Consider the following 21,167-nt stretch of genomic DNA (forward strand, 5'->3'; position numbering starts at 1 on the left):
TAAACCTGAAGAGTTGTGTTACACTGAAGACATTTTTGCTGGAAAACGTTCAGCCCCACGTTATACACTGAGATAATCACTACACAATATATTTTTTATGCTCCGCACCAAAACAAGTCCCTTTGTCGAAGAATTAGAGTGAAAACCATGCTTGTGTGTGTGTGTGTGTGTGTGTAAGACTTTAATTCCCCAGTATCTTCACAAAAAATAAAATATCTGTGTCTAAATAAACCTATGCAGACATACCATGGACAGCTCCTGTCAACCTGGCTCTCAAATAGATATGTTTAATGTGACAGCATTGACTCCGCTTTGATATTTTTCTGCTCGGCAGAGTTTTCAGCACGGCGTGCGCCACAAGGGAAACCAGAGGTCCATCATGTTAGATTTGGCTCTAGTGCTCTTATTTGGCTGTCTCTATTGTTGAATTGCATCAGTGTCTCGTTCTCTGTAGTGAGTTGAGTTTGTATTCTCTGTTAATCCCACACCCCATAACAACAAACTAGCTTTTATTTACATTTAAACTGTATATTGAAATGTTCTACCGGACATTTGGTCACATATATCGAAACCAGCATCTCTTTTATCCAAAATCTAACCTTTACTTCGACAGCATTTTAGTCGAGAACATTTATACTACTTTATCACCTGGATAACTTTGACGTTGGTGGCTCAGCATTTAGCACTATTGGCTCCATGTTAGCGTAGATTTCAGTCCAAAGACATGCAAGCCAGGTGGTTTTGGAGAGCACAGGTATAAAGTGAGCATCTGCGTCTATGAAAGTTGCCAGTCTACCACAGTCAGCCTGGCTCTTCGCTGCCCAGTGCATGCTGGGATAGGTTTAACCACCCTGTGACCCTAAAAAGAAATACACAGGCTGAGACAATACAGACAAATTAAGCCATTTTTAATTTCATTAAGGGCAACAATTGTCTGTAAAGTGTAAAGATAATACTGTATTTCTTTATTACACTTGAAAACGATTGGTCACATTAAGTCACGTTTATTTAGATAGCCATTCAAAACCCTTCATCCCAGTTACAGTCTCAAAGTGCTTCAGAATACTTCATCACATCCAAATTATGAGACAGTAAATTAAAATGAAGAATTAATTGACAGCCCTCTATACTACGGCACCTTGCTGAGAAAAGGGAAAACTGGTGCAACTAGTGACTCATCCAAGCATGCAGAGTGTGTGTGTGTGTGTGTGTGTGTGTGTGTGTGTGTGTCACATGAGCCTCACAAGGGCAATGTGTTCATTTCAGTTTCCTTTGTGTACTCACATTCCCTCCTCTCTCGCTTCATCTCTGTCTCCAGGTGCAGCAGGATGCAGGGCGTACTGCCTGCGTGTGGACTGCAGCCCCTGCTGGCCTTCCTTCTGCTTCAAAGTGTGGGCTGTGGTAAGTCCTCATTAAACTGTAGGCAGTCCCCGTCACCGGACCTACAGCATATATACATATACAGCGCAGATAACTGCAGAGGCTCATGTGCACAGACAAGCCTCTGACCAATCTCCCTCATGTTTTACCAGTCAACCAGAAAGGATCCTATGAATAATAAGTGGTCATCTGTGATTTCAGCAGTTTGGATCCGCCTCCTGTCACAGACCAACTTCAGTGCACAGGATGTGACAAATGATGTCCCCAATTCAATTAAACTGGGATGAATATATAATAAGAATATGTACTTAAAAAACTGGTTGTAGAGCATGGAGGGAAGCAGAGTGACTGGGTGAGAGGCAGAGTGATGTGTGATAAAAGGTAATCAAGCATGTCCTTCCAGTCAAAGATAAGCAAAACACCCATCACCTTCAGGGCGCAAGCAATCATCCTCCTTTATACTCTCAGCCAACTGTTGAGAATGAATCAAAAAGAGAGAGAAAAGAAAGAAAACACTGATATAGTATTTTGTAAAAACGTACTCAAACTACTGTATTGTGGGATCCGTTTTCATGTTCCGTATGCTCTTTAGAGGTCAAAACAACTCCAGCAACGCTTATTAGTATAATGACCAACTTTATTGCGAGACAAATGTGTTTCATTATGGCTTGTTAGCAGTCCCACTAGAGACATTTCCCCTCTACCAGGGTTGGAAATTAGCACCCACCACCCTCCAAATGCAGGTAATTTTGTGTAGTAGGTAAATTTTCTCAACCTACCAGCCACAGTGACGGGTAAATAAAAATAGCTTAACAGAGCGATTTGTGACATTTCACAAAGCAGATTGAATCTCAAGTCTGCTTGTTTCACTCGGGACACTTCAACGAGGAGACCCAGAAAAACAATGTGTGTGTGTGTGTGTGTGTGTGTGTGTGCGAGAGAAAGAAAGAGAGAGAGAGAGAATGTCAATATTTTCCTCAGGAGTTCAAAGCTGGGGTAGGTAACGTTGGAGAACTAGCAAGAGACAAAACACATTTTCATGTGCAGTGAAAATGGCAGTCTGCAGCAGCAGCAGCAGCAGTCTGTAGTGTCGTGAGAATCACCTGTTAGATCTCATCAGTCACGTTGACATTTGTCAAGTCTGTCAGTCTGTCCATTGTTTTCTGTTTCTCCCCTTAACAGTATTCATATATTGAACACCTGGCTGACCTTCACAGCTTTGCTGCTAGCCCATTTATTCCAATCATTTTATCCGCTCATAACTACCCCAACAGCACTTCCAAGAAGAGGCGAAAATACGAGCTAAAATGAAGAAAAACAAATCTGAGATTTCCAAAGCTCACATTTGTCCTCTCAGTCACTTCTAAGAGAGGGAAATGATTTCTATATTTTGTTAAATCAAAAAATTCAAATGCATATTTACAGAGCTCATTAGAATTCACTTTGATCCGCTCAAAATCTGACGTTTAGGATCTCAATCCTCTCACTATGTGTCAGCAAGTTAAATTTTTAAATTAAAACCCTTTTTATTTGCTTAGAGAAGGACAGTGTGACAGGGGTTTATGAAATTAAAGTTTAGTGTCATACAGTGACTTACACAGAAACTTGTGTGGCACTCGGAGTCATTTGTCTATCTGTAAGTCTGCTCTGGTTTCTCAAACCCCCTCCCTATCTGTTGTTTTGGCAGTTTTATCTGTCTATTCCACAGAGCTCTGCAGGGAAGGGTATGCAACACAAACATTCACATCTCTGTCCTTCTTTGCCCTCTCTATACTCTCCTTGTACTCCCTTGCTCTGTATCTGTGTGTATCTGCATGTGTTTTACGCGTATGTGGGACAGACTGCACGCCCCCTCAGCACTCTCAGTGGCCTCCCTGGCCGTCTGCTCCTCTCTGTATTGTATTGTTTCTGCCTTCTGTGGAGGTCAAAAAAAAAATCAACGGACCTGGCTGGGGCCTTTCTGTGACTCAGGGCTCAGCTTCGCAGGCAGAGAGATGATGAAAATGGAGCCAACTCTGTCTGTCTGTATGTGTGTACATGCATGTGTGGATACCTTCAGGTTACATCTGCCAGGTATTTTATGCAGCCAACTTGCGGAACAACACGCACTGTAGCTCTCTCTCACACACACACATGCACACATGCACAGAGCATCTCTGAGCAGCTTGATAACACACTTACATGTGCCTTTCAGAGTGTACGTGTCATGCAAATACACATTCCCTGCCTCTGCCATGAAGGAGTTTAGTTTTTGAGGGCATTAATGCCTCCTGTTCTTTCTTTCTCTTCATTCCTGCATTTTGTGCTTTTTTGCCGGCTGAGTGACTCTGGAAATAGCCAGTGGAAGGTAGAGGACTACAGGGAGGGTTGGCACTAAAGCTCACCCTGTGACACTTTGCTTGACAGCCCGGAGATTGGAAAGAGGGTGGGATGTGGGAGAGGAGGACAGATTAGGGGTGAGCTTTTTGCACATGTGTGTGTGTGTGTGTGTGTGTGTGTGTGTGTGTGTGTGTGTGTGTGTGTGTGTGTGTGTGTGTGTGTGATAGTGATAGAGTATGCCTGCACTTTTCTACGAGCACTCCTGTGTGTGCACGTGTGTTTATGAATTTCAAAATGTTGGCTGCATGCCACATGGGATAAATGTATCATTATGCTTCAGAGGATGCAAAATTAGTCACGGCAGCAGCCTGCGGGGAGTTCTTGTGAAGCCTGACATGGCCTGGTAGGAGTCATCTCCGAAAGGGAGAAAGCTGCAGTGAGATGGTTAATATTTGTCACGAAGGGATAAGGAAGACACAAGGGTAGGCAGTCTGGGTCGCAAAGGATTTGAGGGATGGGTAATTGTGAAATTTGGAGAATACCTAAACATCAAGGAGGGAGGTGTGAGAGGTGGCACCTTATTTTGATTAAGACTTTAGTGTTTAGTATTTTGATGTACTTTTTTGGGTTATAGTTTAATAATTTAATTATTGTTTTAGTAAAAAAAAACTAAACAAAATGTAAGACATTTTAGTGTATTTTCTGTCTGATCCTGCACTCATTCCCGCTGATAGCCCATAAAGAAAAAAATATACTCGACTTGATATTGTATCCATGTTCATACTTCACAATGTTACATTAACATTAGCTTAGCACAGAATGTGTGATTCTGCAGGTGCATGCCGTTCATTCGTTCAAGAACTTTTCATTAAGAAAAGAGAACTATACTTTTTCACTGTTATTTTTGTAGAAAAAAATGAACACTGGTGAAGTGAGGTGGGGAATGTGTGAGAATAAGAGAAAAGGGGAGCTGAAGATTTAGGCAAGGCAACCTTGGTTTCACGAGGGAAATGGAGGAGGAAGAGGACGAGGAGAGGAATACGAAAAGACTCAGGGAGACAGGAATGTATGGAGCAGAGAAATAGAGCATGGTAGGAAAAACATCAGGGAGGAGCGAGAAAGGAGGAGGGAGTCGAGATTTAGAGGGATGTTTTGGGGAGAAAATTTCATGCGAGAGACTGTCAGCATGGAGACATAATTTCCAAACCCTGCATGAAGTCCGCCTGGCAGACCTGCTGTGCCTGCAGTAGACAGGCAACATGAATGTGCACACACACACACACACACACACAGATGCAAAAAATAAACTTCAGAGTGGTTTGTGTGCACATCTGTATGTGTTTGTAACTTTGCGTCTTTGTCTGCGTGTGTGTGCATCTTTGCATATTTGAGTGTGTGTACTTCCTGTAGGGGAAAGGCGGCTGCACTGCAGTGAAACACAGACCAGTGATCAAACACAACTCAACTCAATTTACATTATACAGTTCATAGCCTCAGATCTGTTCTTTGAAGAGGCCACCCCCTAAGCACATATTTAAATGTATATGTGTGTGTGTTTTGCCTTGATCAGAAGCCCCCCCCTTTTTTTCATTTGTGGTGCCTCTGTTGCCATGGTTATCATTTTTTGGCTTGGTCAGGGCAGTCTCAGCATCTTTCTCTTCCTAAACGATAACGAATCAGCGTTTAAGAGCAGCCACCACTCTTTTCGTGTTATTTTCTCCATGTCCCTTGTATTCTCCGTTTGTCTCTGTGCGTCATCCAAGGTCTTGTTAAAAGGATGCATTTCTCCACAACCCGCGACAAAACAACAAAGACACGAAGCAGTTTTGTCACACCAGCCGCTCACACAAAAAACAAACCCACACTTGCTGCCGCCGTCCTTGAGATGTTTTATTCATATCAGAAGATAAAAATGATTGAACTTCTTCTCACTAGTTCCTAATAGTTTTTCAGTTTTTGAATCCAGTGTTTATAGTATTTCATCAGCAGCTTTATTTCGCCTTTGGTTTCAGATTTTTCCTTTAAATGGTCAGTATCACAGTATGACCATCTAACTTGTATAACAAAATAGTTAGGTACAGTGCTATGCATGTAAATACTTGTTATTGGGGTCAAGCATTGTGGTTTCAAATCATTTTTTAAAAAGACAGTGATATGTAACTTTAAATTCATAGGAAGGTTCCTGGAAAGTAGCGCTGGTAACTAAGGAGTACTAAGTAACTAAGTAAGTACATTTACTTACTGTACTTAAGTACAATTTTGAAGTACTTCCATTGTATTCTACTTTAAACTCCACCACATTTTAGAGAGAAATATTGTGCTTTGTACTTTACTACATTCAGATTATACATTCAAAGTATTTGATTGTCAAATAAAATAGAATGTATTTTTATTGAATAAACTACCCAATGGTATATAAAGTTGTTAAAATTGGCTCCATCTCTACCAGCTGTGTTACTGCATCAATAATAATGATCCAACACTCTTCTTTCTTTCTTCTTAGAAAATGATGGACCTGTAAAAGCATCAACATTAAGTTAATTTTAATATTTTTATGGATGGATCGTGCTCCAGATTATAACCAACGGAATTACAAAAACTGTTTGACCCCAGCCTGCTGCAGTCCAGTTGTTTGTGTTGTATCAGCTGTCATTTCTTAACACAGTGATCAACGAATAGCGGCAAGCCTCTGTAAGACAGCTCATCTGTCATGATTTATGACCTACACACACTTCTGCTCAAACACACACGCAAACACATAATCAGCTGACGCGCAGGCAGTGGGAGCGGAGTGACAACGACAGGAGAGGATGCACTTGATCAGTCCCGGTAGCTCTTGACTGGCAGGCCGACAGGTTTGATGTGGGCAAATTGAAGACAAAGAGGCCTTTATCATCGGCAAAAAAACCCATTGAGGGTACCTCGGAAAGAAAGAGAGAGAGGAAGAATAAGAAAGTGAGGGAGAGAACAAGGAATGATGTTTGCAATTGTTCCTGTTACAGTAAAAATGCCATTACCACCCACCCTGTGTCTGTGTGCAGCTCTGCGCCTGCTACATAAAGGCTCTCCGACTGTGTTTAATAATTCGAGAGCAAAGCGAAGACAGATGGGCCAACGGTGATGATCACGTAGATGCCAGTGTGAACCAGCAGAAAGAATATAAGAAATTCTGAGCTCTATCTTCAAGTTGTCAGAAGTGGAGCTTCCGGGAGTAAGCGGAGGGTGTGTCCTCTCACACTGTGCCCTTCTCAGCTCTCATACAGACAGACAAAGACACAGGACGAGGTCAATAAAAGATCGCCTGTTAACATTTAACAAAGTCCCTCCATGCTGGCTTGGACTTTACCATCCAATGAGTTTTTCTGAGCACACATGCTCTTTTGCAGCACTTTCCTTGCTTTGTATTGACATTCAACTTCAGTATTTCCTACCCTTTTTATCACCCAGCAGCTAGGTGAGCCTTGTTTAGAAAAGGGTGACAAAGAGCAATATGAAACACAGATAGATATCCAAACAAAAGACAGTCTCTCGGGGGTTAAGCTTGTGATAACATTTCCATCTAAATGCAGATTTGATATAGCAATGGCAACAGGGCCCTCGCTAGTTTACATTCATTACCAGGGAAGAAGAGAGCAGTGTTTTTTTCTGATTTTCACCTGCTCTCCTTCACGATGTGATTTAGGCTTTTCAAGCAGGGGAATCTGCAATTGATTTCATTTGATTTAGTTGTGCATATTGCAGCACCAGCCGGGAAACAAAGATAAACATTTGTCCAAATAAAGTGGACATTAAGAGTGAAAGGGGGAGGGAGAATGTGAAGGACATTGTGAGTGTAAAGCTTGGTTGGCTTTATTTGTGACACTGCCTTTCTATCGGCAACATAAATAGCATAATGTTACCCAAATGGTGCTTATCCAGGTGGAACCTGGCAAGAAACCGGGAAGCAGATTAAACATTATTGATGCCTCTTAGCTAAAGAATAGATTTGCCTGTTTTTTGTTTCTAGCAAGCTCTCGGCAAGGTGGTTCAGAAATTGAAGTTTGATTGTATTCTTGGGCCGCTCTTTACGCTTGTGTTTGAGTGTGTGTGTGTGTGTGTATGTGTGTGTTTGAACGGGAGGGGCACATGCATGAGTGTGTGGTAAACAAAGATGAGTGCCACATCCTCGAGGGGGATAAAGCACAAAGAGTGACAGCAGGGAGTGGAGTCTGATAGACTCCTATGAAAGATGTGTTCTTTGAGTGAGTTTGAATGTGTGTGTGTGTGTGTGTGTGTGTGTGTGTGTGTGTGTGTGCGTGCGTGTGTGTGTTTTTGTGTCTTAACACGCCTCCTGCTGAATCACGAAAGCGCACCTCTACTTTTTCCATCATATCCTCTTGACTCCTTTTCCACACCACATCACTCCAATTTCCCCGTTACACGTACCTTCAGTATTTTTTTGTTTACGTATTTTCCCTCGCTCACCTCCTTCCACCGCTCAGAATCCAACACTGTGTTATGCTGCAGTCAATTGTGCTTGTTCATTTTTTATGTAGTGTCAGTTTTCTTCCCTCTGTGTGAGAGGAAAAGTACATTGCTGCTGCTATCAAGTAAAACAAATTCAAAAAGTGAATCAATTTTTCTCTACACCATCTCCTATCACAGAGCACATTACTATGCAGACCCACAAACTGTATTGAGAGAGCCAGTTTGTGGTCAACAATGTTGTGTAACTCATAATTTTAACCTGCAATCAGTAGCAGCGCCTTTGTTAATAAAATGAAGAATTTGAATCCTGCATGACAGACAACTTTAGACAACATTATGTCTGCTCTGACAAAGATGATAATGATGATAGTATCAAAATAAAATAATGATTATTTGTGAAGGATAGTAAGCAACCTTGGTTAGTTAACAGATACTCTGTGATGAACTTAAAGCCACAGTTCGACAAAAAGACTTATTCACTTTCTCGCTGAGAAGATTAATGCCATCTCGTACATCTGTATGATAATGCTGTGTTACATTTGCCTCGGAGGTCGGAGCTGGGAATAACGTCACGCCCAAGTTGACCGCGTTCCAATTACAAGTCGGAAACCTCTTGTGGCCAGCTGTTGTTTACAACTAGCCAGGTTTGCAGTTGTTACCAACGCTGGTTGATAACAAACGCATTACGCTGTATTTATGAATCCTAAACACAGTAGCAACATGTCCACAGACAGCAGTTACGCAGCAACGAAAATTTACATGAGACACAAATACACAGAAGTGCTAAGAAACAGTATAAACTACAGCTTTCACTAACTGTTCATACTCGGAGCAGCCATCTTGGATTACGAAGTCGGGGTTAGAGCGGTTCCCCTGACATTCTGAGTTGGAAATCTGACTTAAGGGGTCGTTCCAGTTGAAGCTGCAGCCTGCAGCCAGTTAGCTTAGCTTAGCATAAAGACTGGAAACGGGGAGCGAGTAGCCTGGCTCTGTCATATTGTAAGAAAATATAGATATAAAATGGCAGTCAGTGATGTTTAGAGGTAAGATTTTGTAACCTCCAGACAGTGCCAGGCTAGTTGTTTCCCCTGTTTCCAGCCTTTGCGCTAAGCTAAGCTGAGAGGCTGCTGAATGTAGCCTTGTATTGAATCGAGATTTGAGAGTGATCTTGCCATTTAACTCTTTGCTAGCTTGGAAATATTCCAATAAAATGATTTTTCCTTTTTTTCTTCCAAAGACACTAGTCTTGATCATTTATAGTCAATGTTGGCCACCCACCTGGCTTTGCTTGTTTATTCCTCACCTCCCTTCTTGTCTCCTCTTATCCCTCTGCCTTTGAAAGCGTCATGCATTTTGTCAGGTCACCTCACTCGACGGGCTGAACTCCTCTTGAGTGCGACATAAGAGGCCATTTCAGACCACAAATCCCCTGTGATGCTGCCATACAGAGAAACATAGATCAGTTGTTGAGGGAGTTAGACAAGTAGCGCTTGCCTAAGACGATGTCACTGGGAGAAGCAGAGAAGTGGGTATTTATGTATGTTTATGCATCTGCAGGGAGGAGAAAATGTGATGGGAGGGCTGATGTTAAGCTATCAGGGAAGAGGCACTCAGCCTCTTAGCTTGAGCAACTGCAGCAGCATAACGGCTACAGGAATGAGCGATGACAGCTATTCACATGTCTGCTATTTTTATGTGCTCAAAGGCACATTAACCATCCAGTAATGAGTGAAAAATGGTGCCTTCGAAGACGTGTGTGTGTGTGTGTGTGTGTGTGTGTGTGTGTGTGTGCGTGTTTATGTGTGAGGGCATGCATTCAGTGCCCCATGAATAGCAAATGAGAGATGAGATGTTTTCACTTCTGAGAGCATTCCAGGGCGCACACACACACACTTCGTATAGTACATCCACTATTGGCACAAATGGCAATCAAAGATGAGGCAAAAATTGGTTCAAGCTGAATCATGAAGTTTTCACGACATGGCTGAGGGAAAAATCTGATCCTGAAAATCAAACCAAAAAACACTCTATATCTTTAAACTCTATACAGATTGAAGATGAAAAAAATAAGATTTCCAGATAAAAAAAAAAGGCAGGTGAGTAGAAGAAATGAAATGCTCATCTGAGAACTGGCAAGTGGCCATACTGCGGGGGAGGAAGAGGAAAAGGGAATGGCAGGAGATGGGGAGAAAAATGACAGAGCAGAGAGAAGGAAGGGCAGAGAGGTTGAGCGACTCATGCAGCGGTGTGCCTGTAACCGCTGGAAAAACATTGTTCCACCAATCTGCCATTTAATTACAGACAGGAGGGGCCACCCCTGTAGTGCCTTAACGTGCATCCAATCAAACAGGAGTGGCGCAGGACACACAGAAAGTGTGTAGTGGAAACTGACACTAATGAAAAGGAATCAATAGGCTCATTTTCTCCACCGTTCAACCACACTGTCTGTTCCACCCACCTAGGGAGCGCCTTTTTTCTGCTCTTTCATTCTGTTATTTTTTGCTCTTTCTTCTCTTGCTTCAGTCAGTCTTAACAGCTTGACATTAGATTTCTTCCATCTGGTTGATAAAGTTCCAACGTAACTTTTTCTCCTGGTCATATTTATAATTACATTACTGTAGGACGCAAAAAATGTTTTATTAAAGAAAGAACAATCAGGCAACGTATTTAGGCACAGTGGTGCTTTGAGCTAAATGCTAACATGCTGATGTTTACTAGGTAATGTTTACCATGGTCACCATCTTACTTTAGCAATGTGTCATGGTAATGTTCACTAATTTAAATAAATCAAAGTATTGGACAAAGTGACATTTTTACCTGATGATGAAGCAAGATGAAAAGTCAGAGAATCACTGAAGTTATTGTGTTTCATCCAAATCATTCATAGCAATCCATCAAACAGTTGTTGAGAAATTCCACTCAAAACCACAAATGTGAACTTTGTGGTGGTGCAAAAGGAAAAGACAGGAGATCACCATAGTTATTAGGATTCATCCTGTGGGGAGCATGAATCTTTGTATACAATTTCACAGCAGTCTGTCTAACACTTGCTGATATACTGACTAACCGTCAGACTGACATTGCTGTCCTTAGAGCCAAGCTGCTAGTGTAGTTATGAAGCGACTAGATGATGGGAAATGCATGCATTCTTGCTGGGGCAAATTAGATTAGATTAGACACAGCGACATTTTTTTGCCTGCGTTCTCAGTAGTGAGAAGAAAGGGGAAAGTGACTGATAAGGGAGCTAGAAAAGAGTCAGATTAGGCTTAAGGCTTTACAGGTAAACCTCATTCACCAACTGTGCACGCTGGATCAAGAGCTCAGAGATGAAAACCTGCATCGCTGTTTTGTAAGAGTGGAATTCACATTTCCTTCCGCAATGTAAATGAGCCACCTCTGCAATGCAAATGAGCCACCTCTGTCTTTGAAGGCAAGGTGACACAGGATTAGAGGATAATAATAATGTATGATATTACTCTACCAGTGTAAAATTAGTTTTGAGAAAAGACAACAAACAAAAATGCAGTGGAGCATTGCAGAATTTTGCTCAACAAAACAGCTCATGCCAGAGCTTACATTGCTTACACAGCCTAGACTTTCTCTCTGTCATCAGTTGTTTTGATGAAAGTTATATTTCCATCTCTACAGTGGTGGTGGCACTTTAAGAAGAGGTGGTTGATATTGATCCCATAATGCATATTTAGGTTTGATGAATGTCTTATGAAAGGACTTGTGAAATCTTCCCTCTGCAATCTAGCCCTGCCTCCTACTGTTCAGGTAGCACTGTAATGGTCTGCTGGATCAATGACCAATAATCAGAGTGACACAGTGCGTTCTTCCCCTTTTACTACACAACCAGGAGGATCTGATGGAACAAAAGAACCTAGAAGGAGAGCATGTTTACTTATACAAGAAGCAATTAAATAACGTCTTTCCAATGTAATGAGAAATAACGTCCTGTGGCTTCATTTACAAGATGGCATTGATTGTCTTATCCTCTCCCTTCCTCTCCCTTCCTCTTCTCTCCTCTTCTCTCCTCTCCTCTTGTCAGGCATAACCAACGCCGACACTATGGTGAATATGCGGAAGGTGACCCATCAGACCATTAGCGAGGAGCTGTCCAAAACTGTTCTCCTCCCCTGCCTCTTCACCCTCCGCCCAAGTGCCAGTTCATCCCATGAGCCCCCCAGGATCAAGTGGACCAAGGTTTGGGGCCAGAGAGGCTCCGACGGCCTCCAGAAGGAACAGTCGGTCCTGGTGGCCAAAGACAATGTGGTCAAGGTATAGTAAAGGCTGAGGGGCACCACTGTGAAATATTTGGTGTCAAGTTTTAGAAGAACAGTGTTTTAATTTCCCCCCCTTCCACACACAGGTGAAGAAGGCCTTCCAGGGACGCGTAACACTGCCTGGTTACAATGAGAACCGCTACAACGCCAGTCTTGCTCTGTCAGGGCTACGTTCCAGCGACTCTGGTCTGTACCGCTGTGAGGTTGTGGTGGGCATCAATGACGAGCAGGACACAGTTCCCCTGGAGGTCACAGGTGAATAAAATGTAGACATTTTGGCAAGGCAGCCATTGAATTTGAATTTATGTCACACTCTGGATGGGAAATGTCATGATAGAGCAAACCAAGCATTATGGTAATCTTCTTAAACAATTACAGGACTTGGAAAATATTTAATGTTCTGCCTAATGTAATAAAATATATATTTATATTGAGAACCTGAATATATTATATTTAATTTCTAATTTCTAATTTGTAACTAAATGATTGCAAGAACCCAATCATCCTGTTGCAAGGTCATAAAGCTCAAATACATTTGCAGAAGCTAAAACTTTACTTAAAGAGAAGAGGTGCTTTGCAAATACATCAACATGGCTCCGTGGCCAGTTACGATACCAGATATTGTTAAGATTAAAACCAAACTACACATTCTAGCAATATTCAAGAGGTTTAAACACAAGCACTTAATCTGCCTGTTACTCATAAAATGTAAATATTCCTTTTGCCAGCCAAGCCTTTCAATGTGCAAGGTAAAGGACAATGACCAAGATAAGTTAATGAATATTTAATTCACTTTCTGGCATTAATTATCCAATTAGGGCTTTGTTTTAATCTGATTCTACATTGTAATGTGTTGTACAGTGAGTTTAACACTGGACAGTCACAGCACTACAGTCTTATTGGAATAGAGAGAGAAAGAGCGAGCAAGCCAGAATCTGCTACTGCCCTCATAAACCTGATTATTTCTGTGATTCAGTATCATCTTTCAGCAAATGTAATATTAGCTTCAACTGATGAGTGGTTATATCCAAAGTAATTATTGCCATTTATGTAATTCTAGGCGTTGTGCATGTTTTCACCTACACAAAGTATTGTCTCAGCAAATCAACACTCTACTCTTTGGTTGTGTACAGCTCCCCCATTGCTCTCAAGGTCTGCCACTATGAATAATAATGACCCTGTTTTCCACGTCAGGCTAATATAACCATAACACCCAGGGTTGTTTACTGTCTGTGTTGAATATATGATGATGGGGAAACAGTGAGGGAACTAGAACACATTAAACATCATTGACCTGGGCCACTCAGGTGCTGTTCATGCACTGAAAGCCTAATGAAACCAATAAGGTAGGAACCCAGCAGTGTATGCTATTGTCAAATGGTGTAACTCCGAGAGCTTTGTATGGCTCTCGGTGGCTTAACTAAATGGGCAAACCATTTACTGCATTATCTGTATCCAGGACATCCATATTTGTAGAATTATCAGACTACCTGGAGGGAGCATGCCGTAGTAGACCCATAATTACTGTGTCAGAGTATTTTAACGGCAGAGCTTTCATCAGATTATTTCCAGGTCACTCACTATTATTAATAATAAGCTATTATCATAATGACTACCGGGAATCACACACGGCAATAGCCACCATACACTATGCTGCAACTTCCACAAATCCATGCTAGTGTCGCTAACCTCAACTCTGAAAGCCCAGTAGCCTAATTCTATTTCTAAGACACGGCACACTACAATGGCAATGCTGCGTGTCATTAAGAGTCAAGTCTAGTAAAAAAAAATTATATAGCCCAGTATTACAAATCATAGTTTGCCTCAAGGGGCTTTACAAACTGTACAGCATAAGATATCCTCCATTTCCAGACCCTCTATTCGAAAGAGAATCCCCCCCCCCCCCCCCCCCAAAAAAAAAAAAAACGGGGGAAAATGGAAGAAACCTCAGAAAGAGCAACAGAGGAGGGAGACTTCTCCCAGGATAGACAGACTACAATAGATGTCGGGTGAACAGAATAGAATCACAATAGAAAATTATACTATATACAATTGTGATGACAAAACACAGATGTAAAACATAAGTGAAGAAAATGAATCCAGGAGGACTATTGTCGTTATATATATTATGTGAATATGTGCAAGCATGCATATGTGTGTGTGGAAACGTGTTTGTAAAGGCCACTATGTCTTTATAAATTCATTATTTCAACAAGGATGCTAACTGGTTTTCTTAAGCAAACAGAGCACTTCATCTTTCTCCATAGGGCACTTTACATTTAGTAAGTAAGACCCCTGTCAAAATGCTTGGGAAACCCCTGCATCCTCCCCCTCTTGGCCAATCGATTAACACGCCATGAAAACCACTCCTTCAGAGAGAAACCAATTACGTAGCTGGCGAGGAGTAGCCATCTCCAGGGCTTAGTCCTAATTGGCAGTCACGCTACATGGCAGACCACAGCCGTCCTCACACTAATTCTACCAAGTGCTTAACGTATTAATTAGCAGGTGTTGATACTGCTCAGCTATATCAATATCATATTAATCCACACAGCTCTTCTCATAGACTAACTTGTGTGTGCCTAAGCCCCAGTGAGATGTCCTTCCTCTCTTGTCATCCCTTTCTTAATTTCTCCCCTGCTACCTCTGTCTTACACGTTCCTTGTTTAGTCTCTGTTTTGTTTTTCTTGGCACATATTGACTGGTCAATTGGCTGTGTCTCACCAATTAGAACACAGTGCCATTTATTACGTGCCTCAGCCATATTGTAATTGTTTCCACATCTGATGGTGAGTTGCAAATTTTAAGTTTCAAATATATTAATTTAGGGTTAGGGTTAGGGGGGCATGAAATGCTGGTTCCGACCGCCAGTGTTGACACTGGTTATGAGTTTAGAGATATACTGTATGTGTGTTGATGACACACTGGCAGTTAATAAGCTTGGAGACTAGCGTTGTTAATGTAAGCCACGCTTCTGATATGAGCACTCCATTGCTTAACTCCATGAATCCTTACATTGCTATACTTCACAGTGCCAGGACAGTTGCTGTGAGTTTTGTATATCTGGTCATTTTCCATCGTCATGTCAGGACCTATGAAACAAAGACAGCTGATGCAAGCTAGAACACTTCCTTTCTGTAGTTTCTACAAATCTGTCCAATAACATTTTTGTCTTTTTTTGAAACATTGAGAAATACACCCAATTGCTAAAGTATTATTATAGTTGTACTTTTATACACAAAAGGAGAATTAAAATTTTCATTAAACAAAGTTAATGTTGTAACATATATTGTGTTGTAATGCTGTGTAGTGTACTAAACAGTACTGCCAAGGCACTATTCAACAATGAGGGCATTATACAGTCATAAAGCATAGGGCCTACCCTTCCTGTTCTCCTCCCTGGAGACTGTGTGGGGATGTGTGAAGATGCAGAGGGTGAAAATAGAGGGATAAGGTATTGGGCATGCAACCCTCCTGTGGAATAGGTCTGGGTTCCCCATACTGAGAGGAAACCCATTTGTCTCTCTAGTGTACGTATTAGCCAGCCCGCTAGCATCTCTGTCTGGACAAGATCCCACTGCCTCAAAGGAGAAAGGATGGTAACTGAGAAATTATAAGAAAAGAAATGGAGCAACAAAAGGAGGGATTTCTGCTCCACATTTTGGAGAAGAGGAGGATAAAACCAAGATGACAGAATGGCCTGATGGACTGCTGGGGGTGTGTGTGTGTGTGTGTGTGTGTGTGTGTGCGTTTGCTCGTGACACACAAACACACATGGCTCCACTTACTTTCTTCGCCCATAGCCTGGAGTGCTGATGCTCAAATTGCCACGCAGGCCCCGATCTCACAGGAATCTCTGTCACTCTCCCAGACAAAGCCAGCGAAGATAAAGGGGCCGTGTTAGTAGCCAGACGCCCACTGGCTCTCATGTCGCTGGATGCTCCTCAGGGGAGCAGCACTGCGTGAATGGCAGGCAGAGGTGGGAGGTGAGGGAACATTAGATGGACACTTCTGAAGCTATTCCTTTCTCATTTAAGCGAAATATATGCTCCTTTCACAGCAAAGGGATTTGTGTCTCACTTTATTCCCAGTTGATTTTTTTTTTTTTTTTTTTTGCTACTTTCAATTTTTATAACATGTCTTTTTTTGCATTCCTGTCTACCCCTCACCAGCTCTTTCTGTCTCCGTGGTTCAATACATGCATCTCCTTGAATGATCGTATCTCACTATTTCTATGTCTGCCTTCTTTGTCTTTTCATGTGCGGCTGCAGGCAGCAGGGTGACATTGTGTGCTTGTGTACTGTTAAAGCAGTAAAATAAACATCACCACTGTTTGTCATACACTGTATCCAAGGGCAACATCTCTTTTCTCTAATGATAAGCCGAGCGACTTTCTGATGCAAATGAGACTCGCACATGCAGGTTGCTGAACCCGATTGCTGTTGTTTCCTCCTGCACAGATGGAACAATGTCAGTACATGATGAGGATGTCTACAGTGCTATGTGTTCGTGTTTCTGTGAGCGTGTACACACTCTTGTTTTAATGGCCCAGGGTTGCCGTTCATACATATTTCTATGACCCAGAGGTTGCAGGTCATAAATTCACACAACGGTCTCTGGTGTATCCTCCCTACTTACTATCACATGCTGTATGTCTTTGCTCCAGGTGTGGTATTTCACTACCGGGCCCCTCACGACCGCTACGCCCTCTCATTCGCTGACGCCAAGAGGGTGTGTGTGGAGAACTCAGCGGTCATCGCAGCACCAGGCCAGCTGCATGCCACCTTCGCTGATGGATATGACAACTGTGATGCTGGCTGGCTGTCTGACCAGACTGTACGGTGAGGTTCTCAACTCTGCATACTACAGTATCTGGTTCAAAAGCTATTGTTTGCCACTGTTGGAGTAACTCTCAAGAGAACACTTTTCACTGTCACTGTGGTTGCTACTGTGATACAACGCAAAGGTCTTTGAAATTGGCAGCATCACTACAGCCCCTATGTTTGTTGTAAAGGGCATGCTTGAGTGTGATATTTCACCAAAGTAGTATGTACACAAAATAAACTAAATAAGAAAAGAAACAGCGAAGAAGAAGACTAATTAGCTCTCTAGTTGGAGTTGGCATGTCAACAAATAAAACACAGTTACCCATGTGTTATGGGAGTTGTGAACATAATTATGAGTCTTCTTTGAATGATGAAAATACGTCCTGTAATATATGCAGCACCAGCCACTGGACAAATTCTCAGCTATGAGTCAATCCTCTGGTATTTGAGGAGAAATGTAAGCATTTTAAAACGCTGTAAGATTATCTCTCTGATCTAATTACATTGATAGCATTACTTCATCAATAGCCACATACATCACAGCAGCATCTGAATATCCTGGGCCAGACAGTAATAAGCAGTCTTGAGCTTAAAGTAGCAAGGTTTGTGACAGCTCTTGTTTGCTGGACCGGGTTGCTATTTTAAAATCTCTATCAGACTGTTGTTTCAGCCTAGTATTTTTGATAATTTGCCACATGATCAAACATTATAACAAAAATAAATGCACTCTGCTGTTAAAAATATATCTGAAAACCGAAAAACTGATGACTATATGAAAGATGTGTGGCAGTGTCAAAGTGATTTTGATCACAGGCTTTTTGGTGTTTTCATAAACACAAAACTGTGCAACATAATTGGACCAAATCGCTTGTTTGCACACTAGAGAGCCCCCCACCCCTGAGCTGTCTGTCAGGCTGCTGCGTGTGTTTAAGCTTACCATCTTCCATAAAGTCCCTCCTAACATTATCAGTCAGTGCTCGAGTCTCAACAGTTTCCTCCATATCTACATTTTAATTTCAAATCGCTGTTGGTCCAGTAGCCAAGCAGACTTTTTCACAACCTTCCTGCGGTGCAGCTTCCTTCCCAATTTTTTATCTCCTTCCGTCCTACACTCCTGTTGTTTTCACTCCGGAGCTACCTAATTGGTCCAGATCCAATAGACTCTGACTGCACATCAGCCAGGAGGAAAGTGTCCAATTAATGCTGTGGGAAAAATACAGACATCCGCCGTCACTTCATCAGCCACCAAGCAGAAATAAAGAGGCTGAGGCCAGAGACACTACAAGACTTAGTTCTCTTGTTATACTCTGATGAAAACAGGCTGCTATTTAAGAATAGCACTGCAAGTTTATGGTTATGTGCAGGCATGTGTGTCTCCTGCATTCATGTTTGATTGTTTGTGTTTGTGTGTGTGTGTGTGTGTGTGTGTGTGTGGATCTTTTCCTAGTCCCTGTATGCCCAGCGTAATCTTTTAATCAGCCTCTTTGCCTGTACCCTGGTGCTGCTGGAATCAATGTTCTCGTGGAATAATTGCTCAGTTGGAGCCTGAATATAGATCTCTGTTTTCTCGGCCCCACAGGCCTGCCAGGCCACTGAAGGAATTCCTGATTCTTTTAACCTCTCCTTGACTTCCTACCTCTACCTCCCTCTCTCTGTAAAGCTGTACCGTTCTTGTATTGCCAGAGCATTAAACACATTTCAGAACAATTTCAAGTAAACGGTTGGGTAATCATTCTGTGAAATTCATACCAAGTGCAGAATAATTAGAAGAATATTGTATCTATTGAAGTGCAGGGGGATATTTATGTGTTTATTTTTGTGTTATTCTTTGGATAATATATTTGGGTAATCTATGGGAGAAAGATATACTTAAACTCATTGTATTCAGGGCAGAAGATGATAAAAGTGTAGTGCAGTTTTCATCTTACTTTGTATGCGTGTGAACACCGACTCATCCCTGGGGAGCCAAGTTTGTCTGTGACTGCCTTTTTCATGCCCAGGCTATATTAATCTCCTTCTCTCACCCTCTCCATCCGCTTCTCTTGGTTTTATCTGCAGGTATCCCATCCAGTCGCCTCGGCCAGGTTGCTATGGCGATCGCGAGTACTCACCTGGAGTCCGTAACTACGGCAATAGGTCCCCTGATGAGCTGTTTGATGTCTACTGCTTTGCTAAGCAGCTTCAAGGTAGGAGTCCGGAGTTTCAACCGTAAATTTGGGTTTAGTCATGCATGGGTCCACTAAGCCATGGGTGTACAGCGCAAGAACGCTGTGACCAGGACTTAATACTCTGTTAGCACTGAAAGGAGGCGGGCAGTTGGAGAGGATGGGGAAGAGAGCAGAGTGAGAAAGAGAGAGAGAGAGACTATACTGGGTCCAGCTCTCACATCACTACCTCCTGCAGGCATAAGCTAAGTGGGTCAGTAGTGTTATCCTAAAACTTTACTTTTTGATTTGCAGTGCCACGGGCAGAGCTCGTAAAGACCTACAACAGGTGGACAAAATGCCTTTGAATTTGATTTTAACTCATTTCCTTATATTTGATATAATTTTCGTGCCTCCTACATGATCATCAATTGGTGAGGATGCTTACGTTATACCTGGGGCACGCAGCTTTAGCCTCAAGTCTTTTAGCATGATGTCATGAGCATATTTAATCTGGTTTTAAAAAGTCCACTTGAATTATTACCAAGTCAGCTGGAGACGGACAAGCTCAACCAACTCATGGAGTTAGCATTAGTTAAGCAACTAGCCACAGCTGATAAGATTCGGATAAAATCAAAGATTTCCATATGCGCTGTGCTAGAGGGGAAAGCTTAGTGAACAGTGCTAGTTTGCATAGACAATGTCAAAGCCAGATCCATCAAAACAACAACAAATCTAAAAAATAGGTTGTGGATTTACGCCTACTTCCAGCTAGGATGGAAATCTGTATTTAATCTAAACAATGTCCTCATAACCTGAGGGCTTGTATATCCAGGTGATGTCCCACTAATAATTGTTTAAAATTTACTCCATGGGCAAATTAATTTTCTGGTTGGCACTTAGATATTTTCTGACACACTCTTTTCACTGCAACATATATATCCAACACAGCGTTTCTGTTATTGCAGTGTACTTTAGCTGTCAGAAGTCTGATTACATCACTCTTTCACTGTCACACCCATCACCCACAGCCACACCATCACGTGCTATCACTGCTAGCTATGGAGTGATAAATCTTGCCTATATGTACATGATCTTTGTTGGGAGTTGCACATGCGCAGTTCCTAGTTAAGGACTACTAGCCAATCAGAAGCAGAGGAGGGAGGGTCAGTGAGAAGCCGGTAAACATGGCTTCGGTTCAGCTATATATATAGCAAGAGGGGCTGGAGCAAGAGTTTCAGAGTGGTGAGTTATTAATCTGTAACAAAAGTATCTTTCATCCATAAAGTTTTAGCTGAGCTCTGTCTCTACATCACAGTAACACATTTATGTCCATTGACATTGGGTAGCTACTGTGTGGAAGGGAGAGGAGAGGTGTGTGCTGCAGGTCAGTGTTTTTCCACCAGTGTTTTTGAGCATGTGTCGGACTAGCTGCTTGGCGAGCGTTACATGACTCGCATTTCGCTTTCATCCCTGTGTCATCACAGGAATGAAAGGGAAACGGCTGGACTACAAATGAGCTACCTCTTTTGGTATTGCTCACACGCCAGAGCATTTTGGCAAAACTTCATTGACCATATTTATAAAGACTTTGCCTTATTGTGGGAGAATGGTGTATTTTGCTTTTATAGAAGTCAAAGTAAAGAAAAGATGTTCCTCGTTATAAATCAATTAATTCTATTGGCAAAATTCCACATTCATAAATGTAAATTCAGCACAAAAAAAAACAAATTTTGTACTTTTCT

General features: G+C 42.0%; 1 protein-coding gene across 2 annotated transcripts in view; it reads left to right on the forward strand.

Annotated features, from left to right (window-relative positions):
• The window catches only part of ncanb (neurocan b), a 187,216-nt gene that overhangs the window by 75,461 nt on the left and 90,588 nt on the right, over positions 1-21,167 (forward strand). For both annotated transcript variants that reach the window (XM_038716258.1, XM_038716259.1), the window contains 5 exons: positions 1,319-1,401; positions 12,218-12,447; positions 12,539-12,707; positions 17,119-17,293; positions 19,337-19,464. In XM_038716258.1, coding sequence (XP_038572186.1) covers positions 1,329-1,401; positions 12,218-12,447; positions 12,539-12,707; positions 17,119-17,293; positions 19,337-19,464 — 775 coding nt within the window. In that variant the 5' untranslated portion in view covers positions 1,319-1,328. The remainder of the gene's footprint in view (positions 1-1,318; positions 1,402-12,217; positions 12,448-12,538; positions 12,708-17,118; positions 17,294-19,336; positions 19,465-21,167) is intronic.

The sequence above is a fragment of the Micropterus salmoides genome, unplaced genomic scaffold (assembly GCF_014851395.1).
Source record: "Micropterus salmoides isolate LMB-PRFRI ecotype aquatic unplaced genomic scaffold, ASM1485139v1 Ms_hic_scaffold_13, whole genome shotgun sequence".
Lineage (NCBI taxonomy): Eukaryota > Metazoa > Chordata > Actinopteri > Centrarchiformes > Centrarchidae > Micropterus > Micropterus salmoides.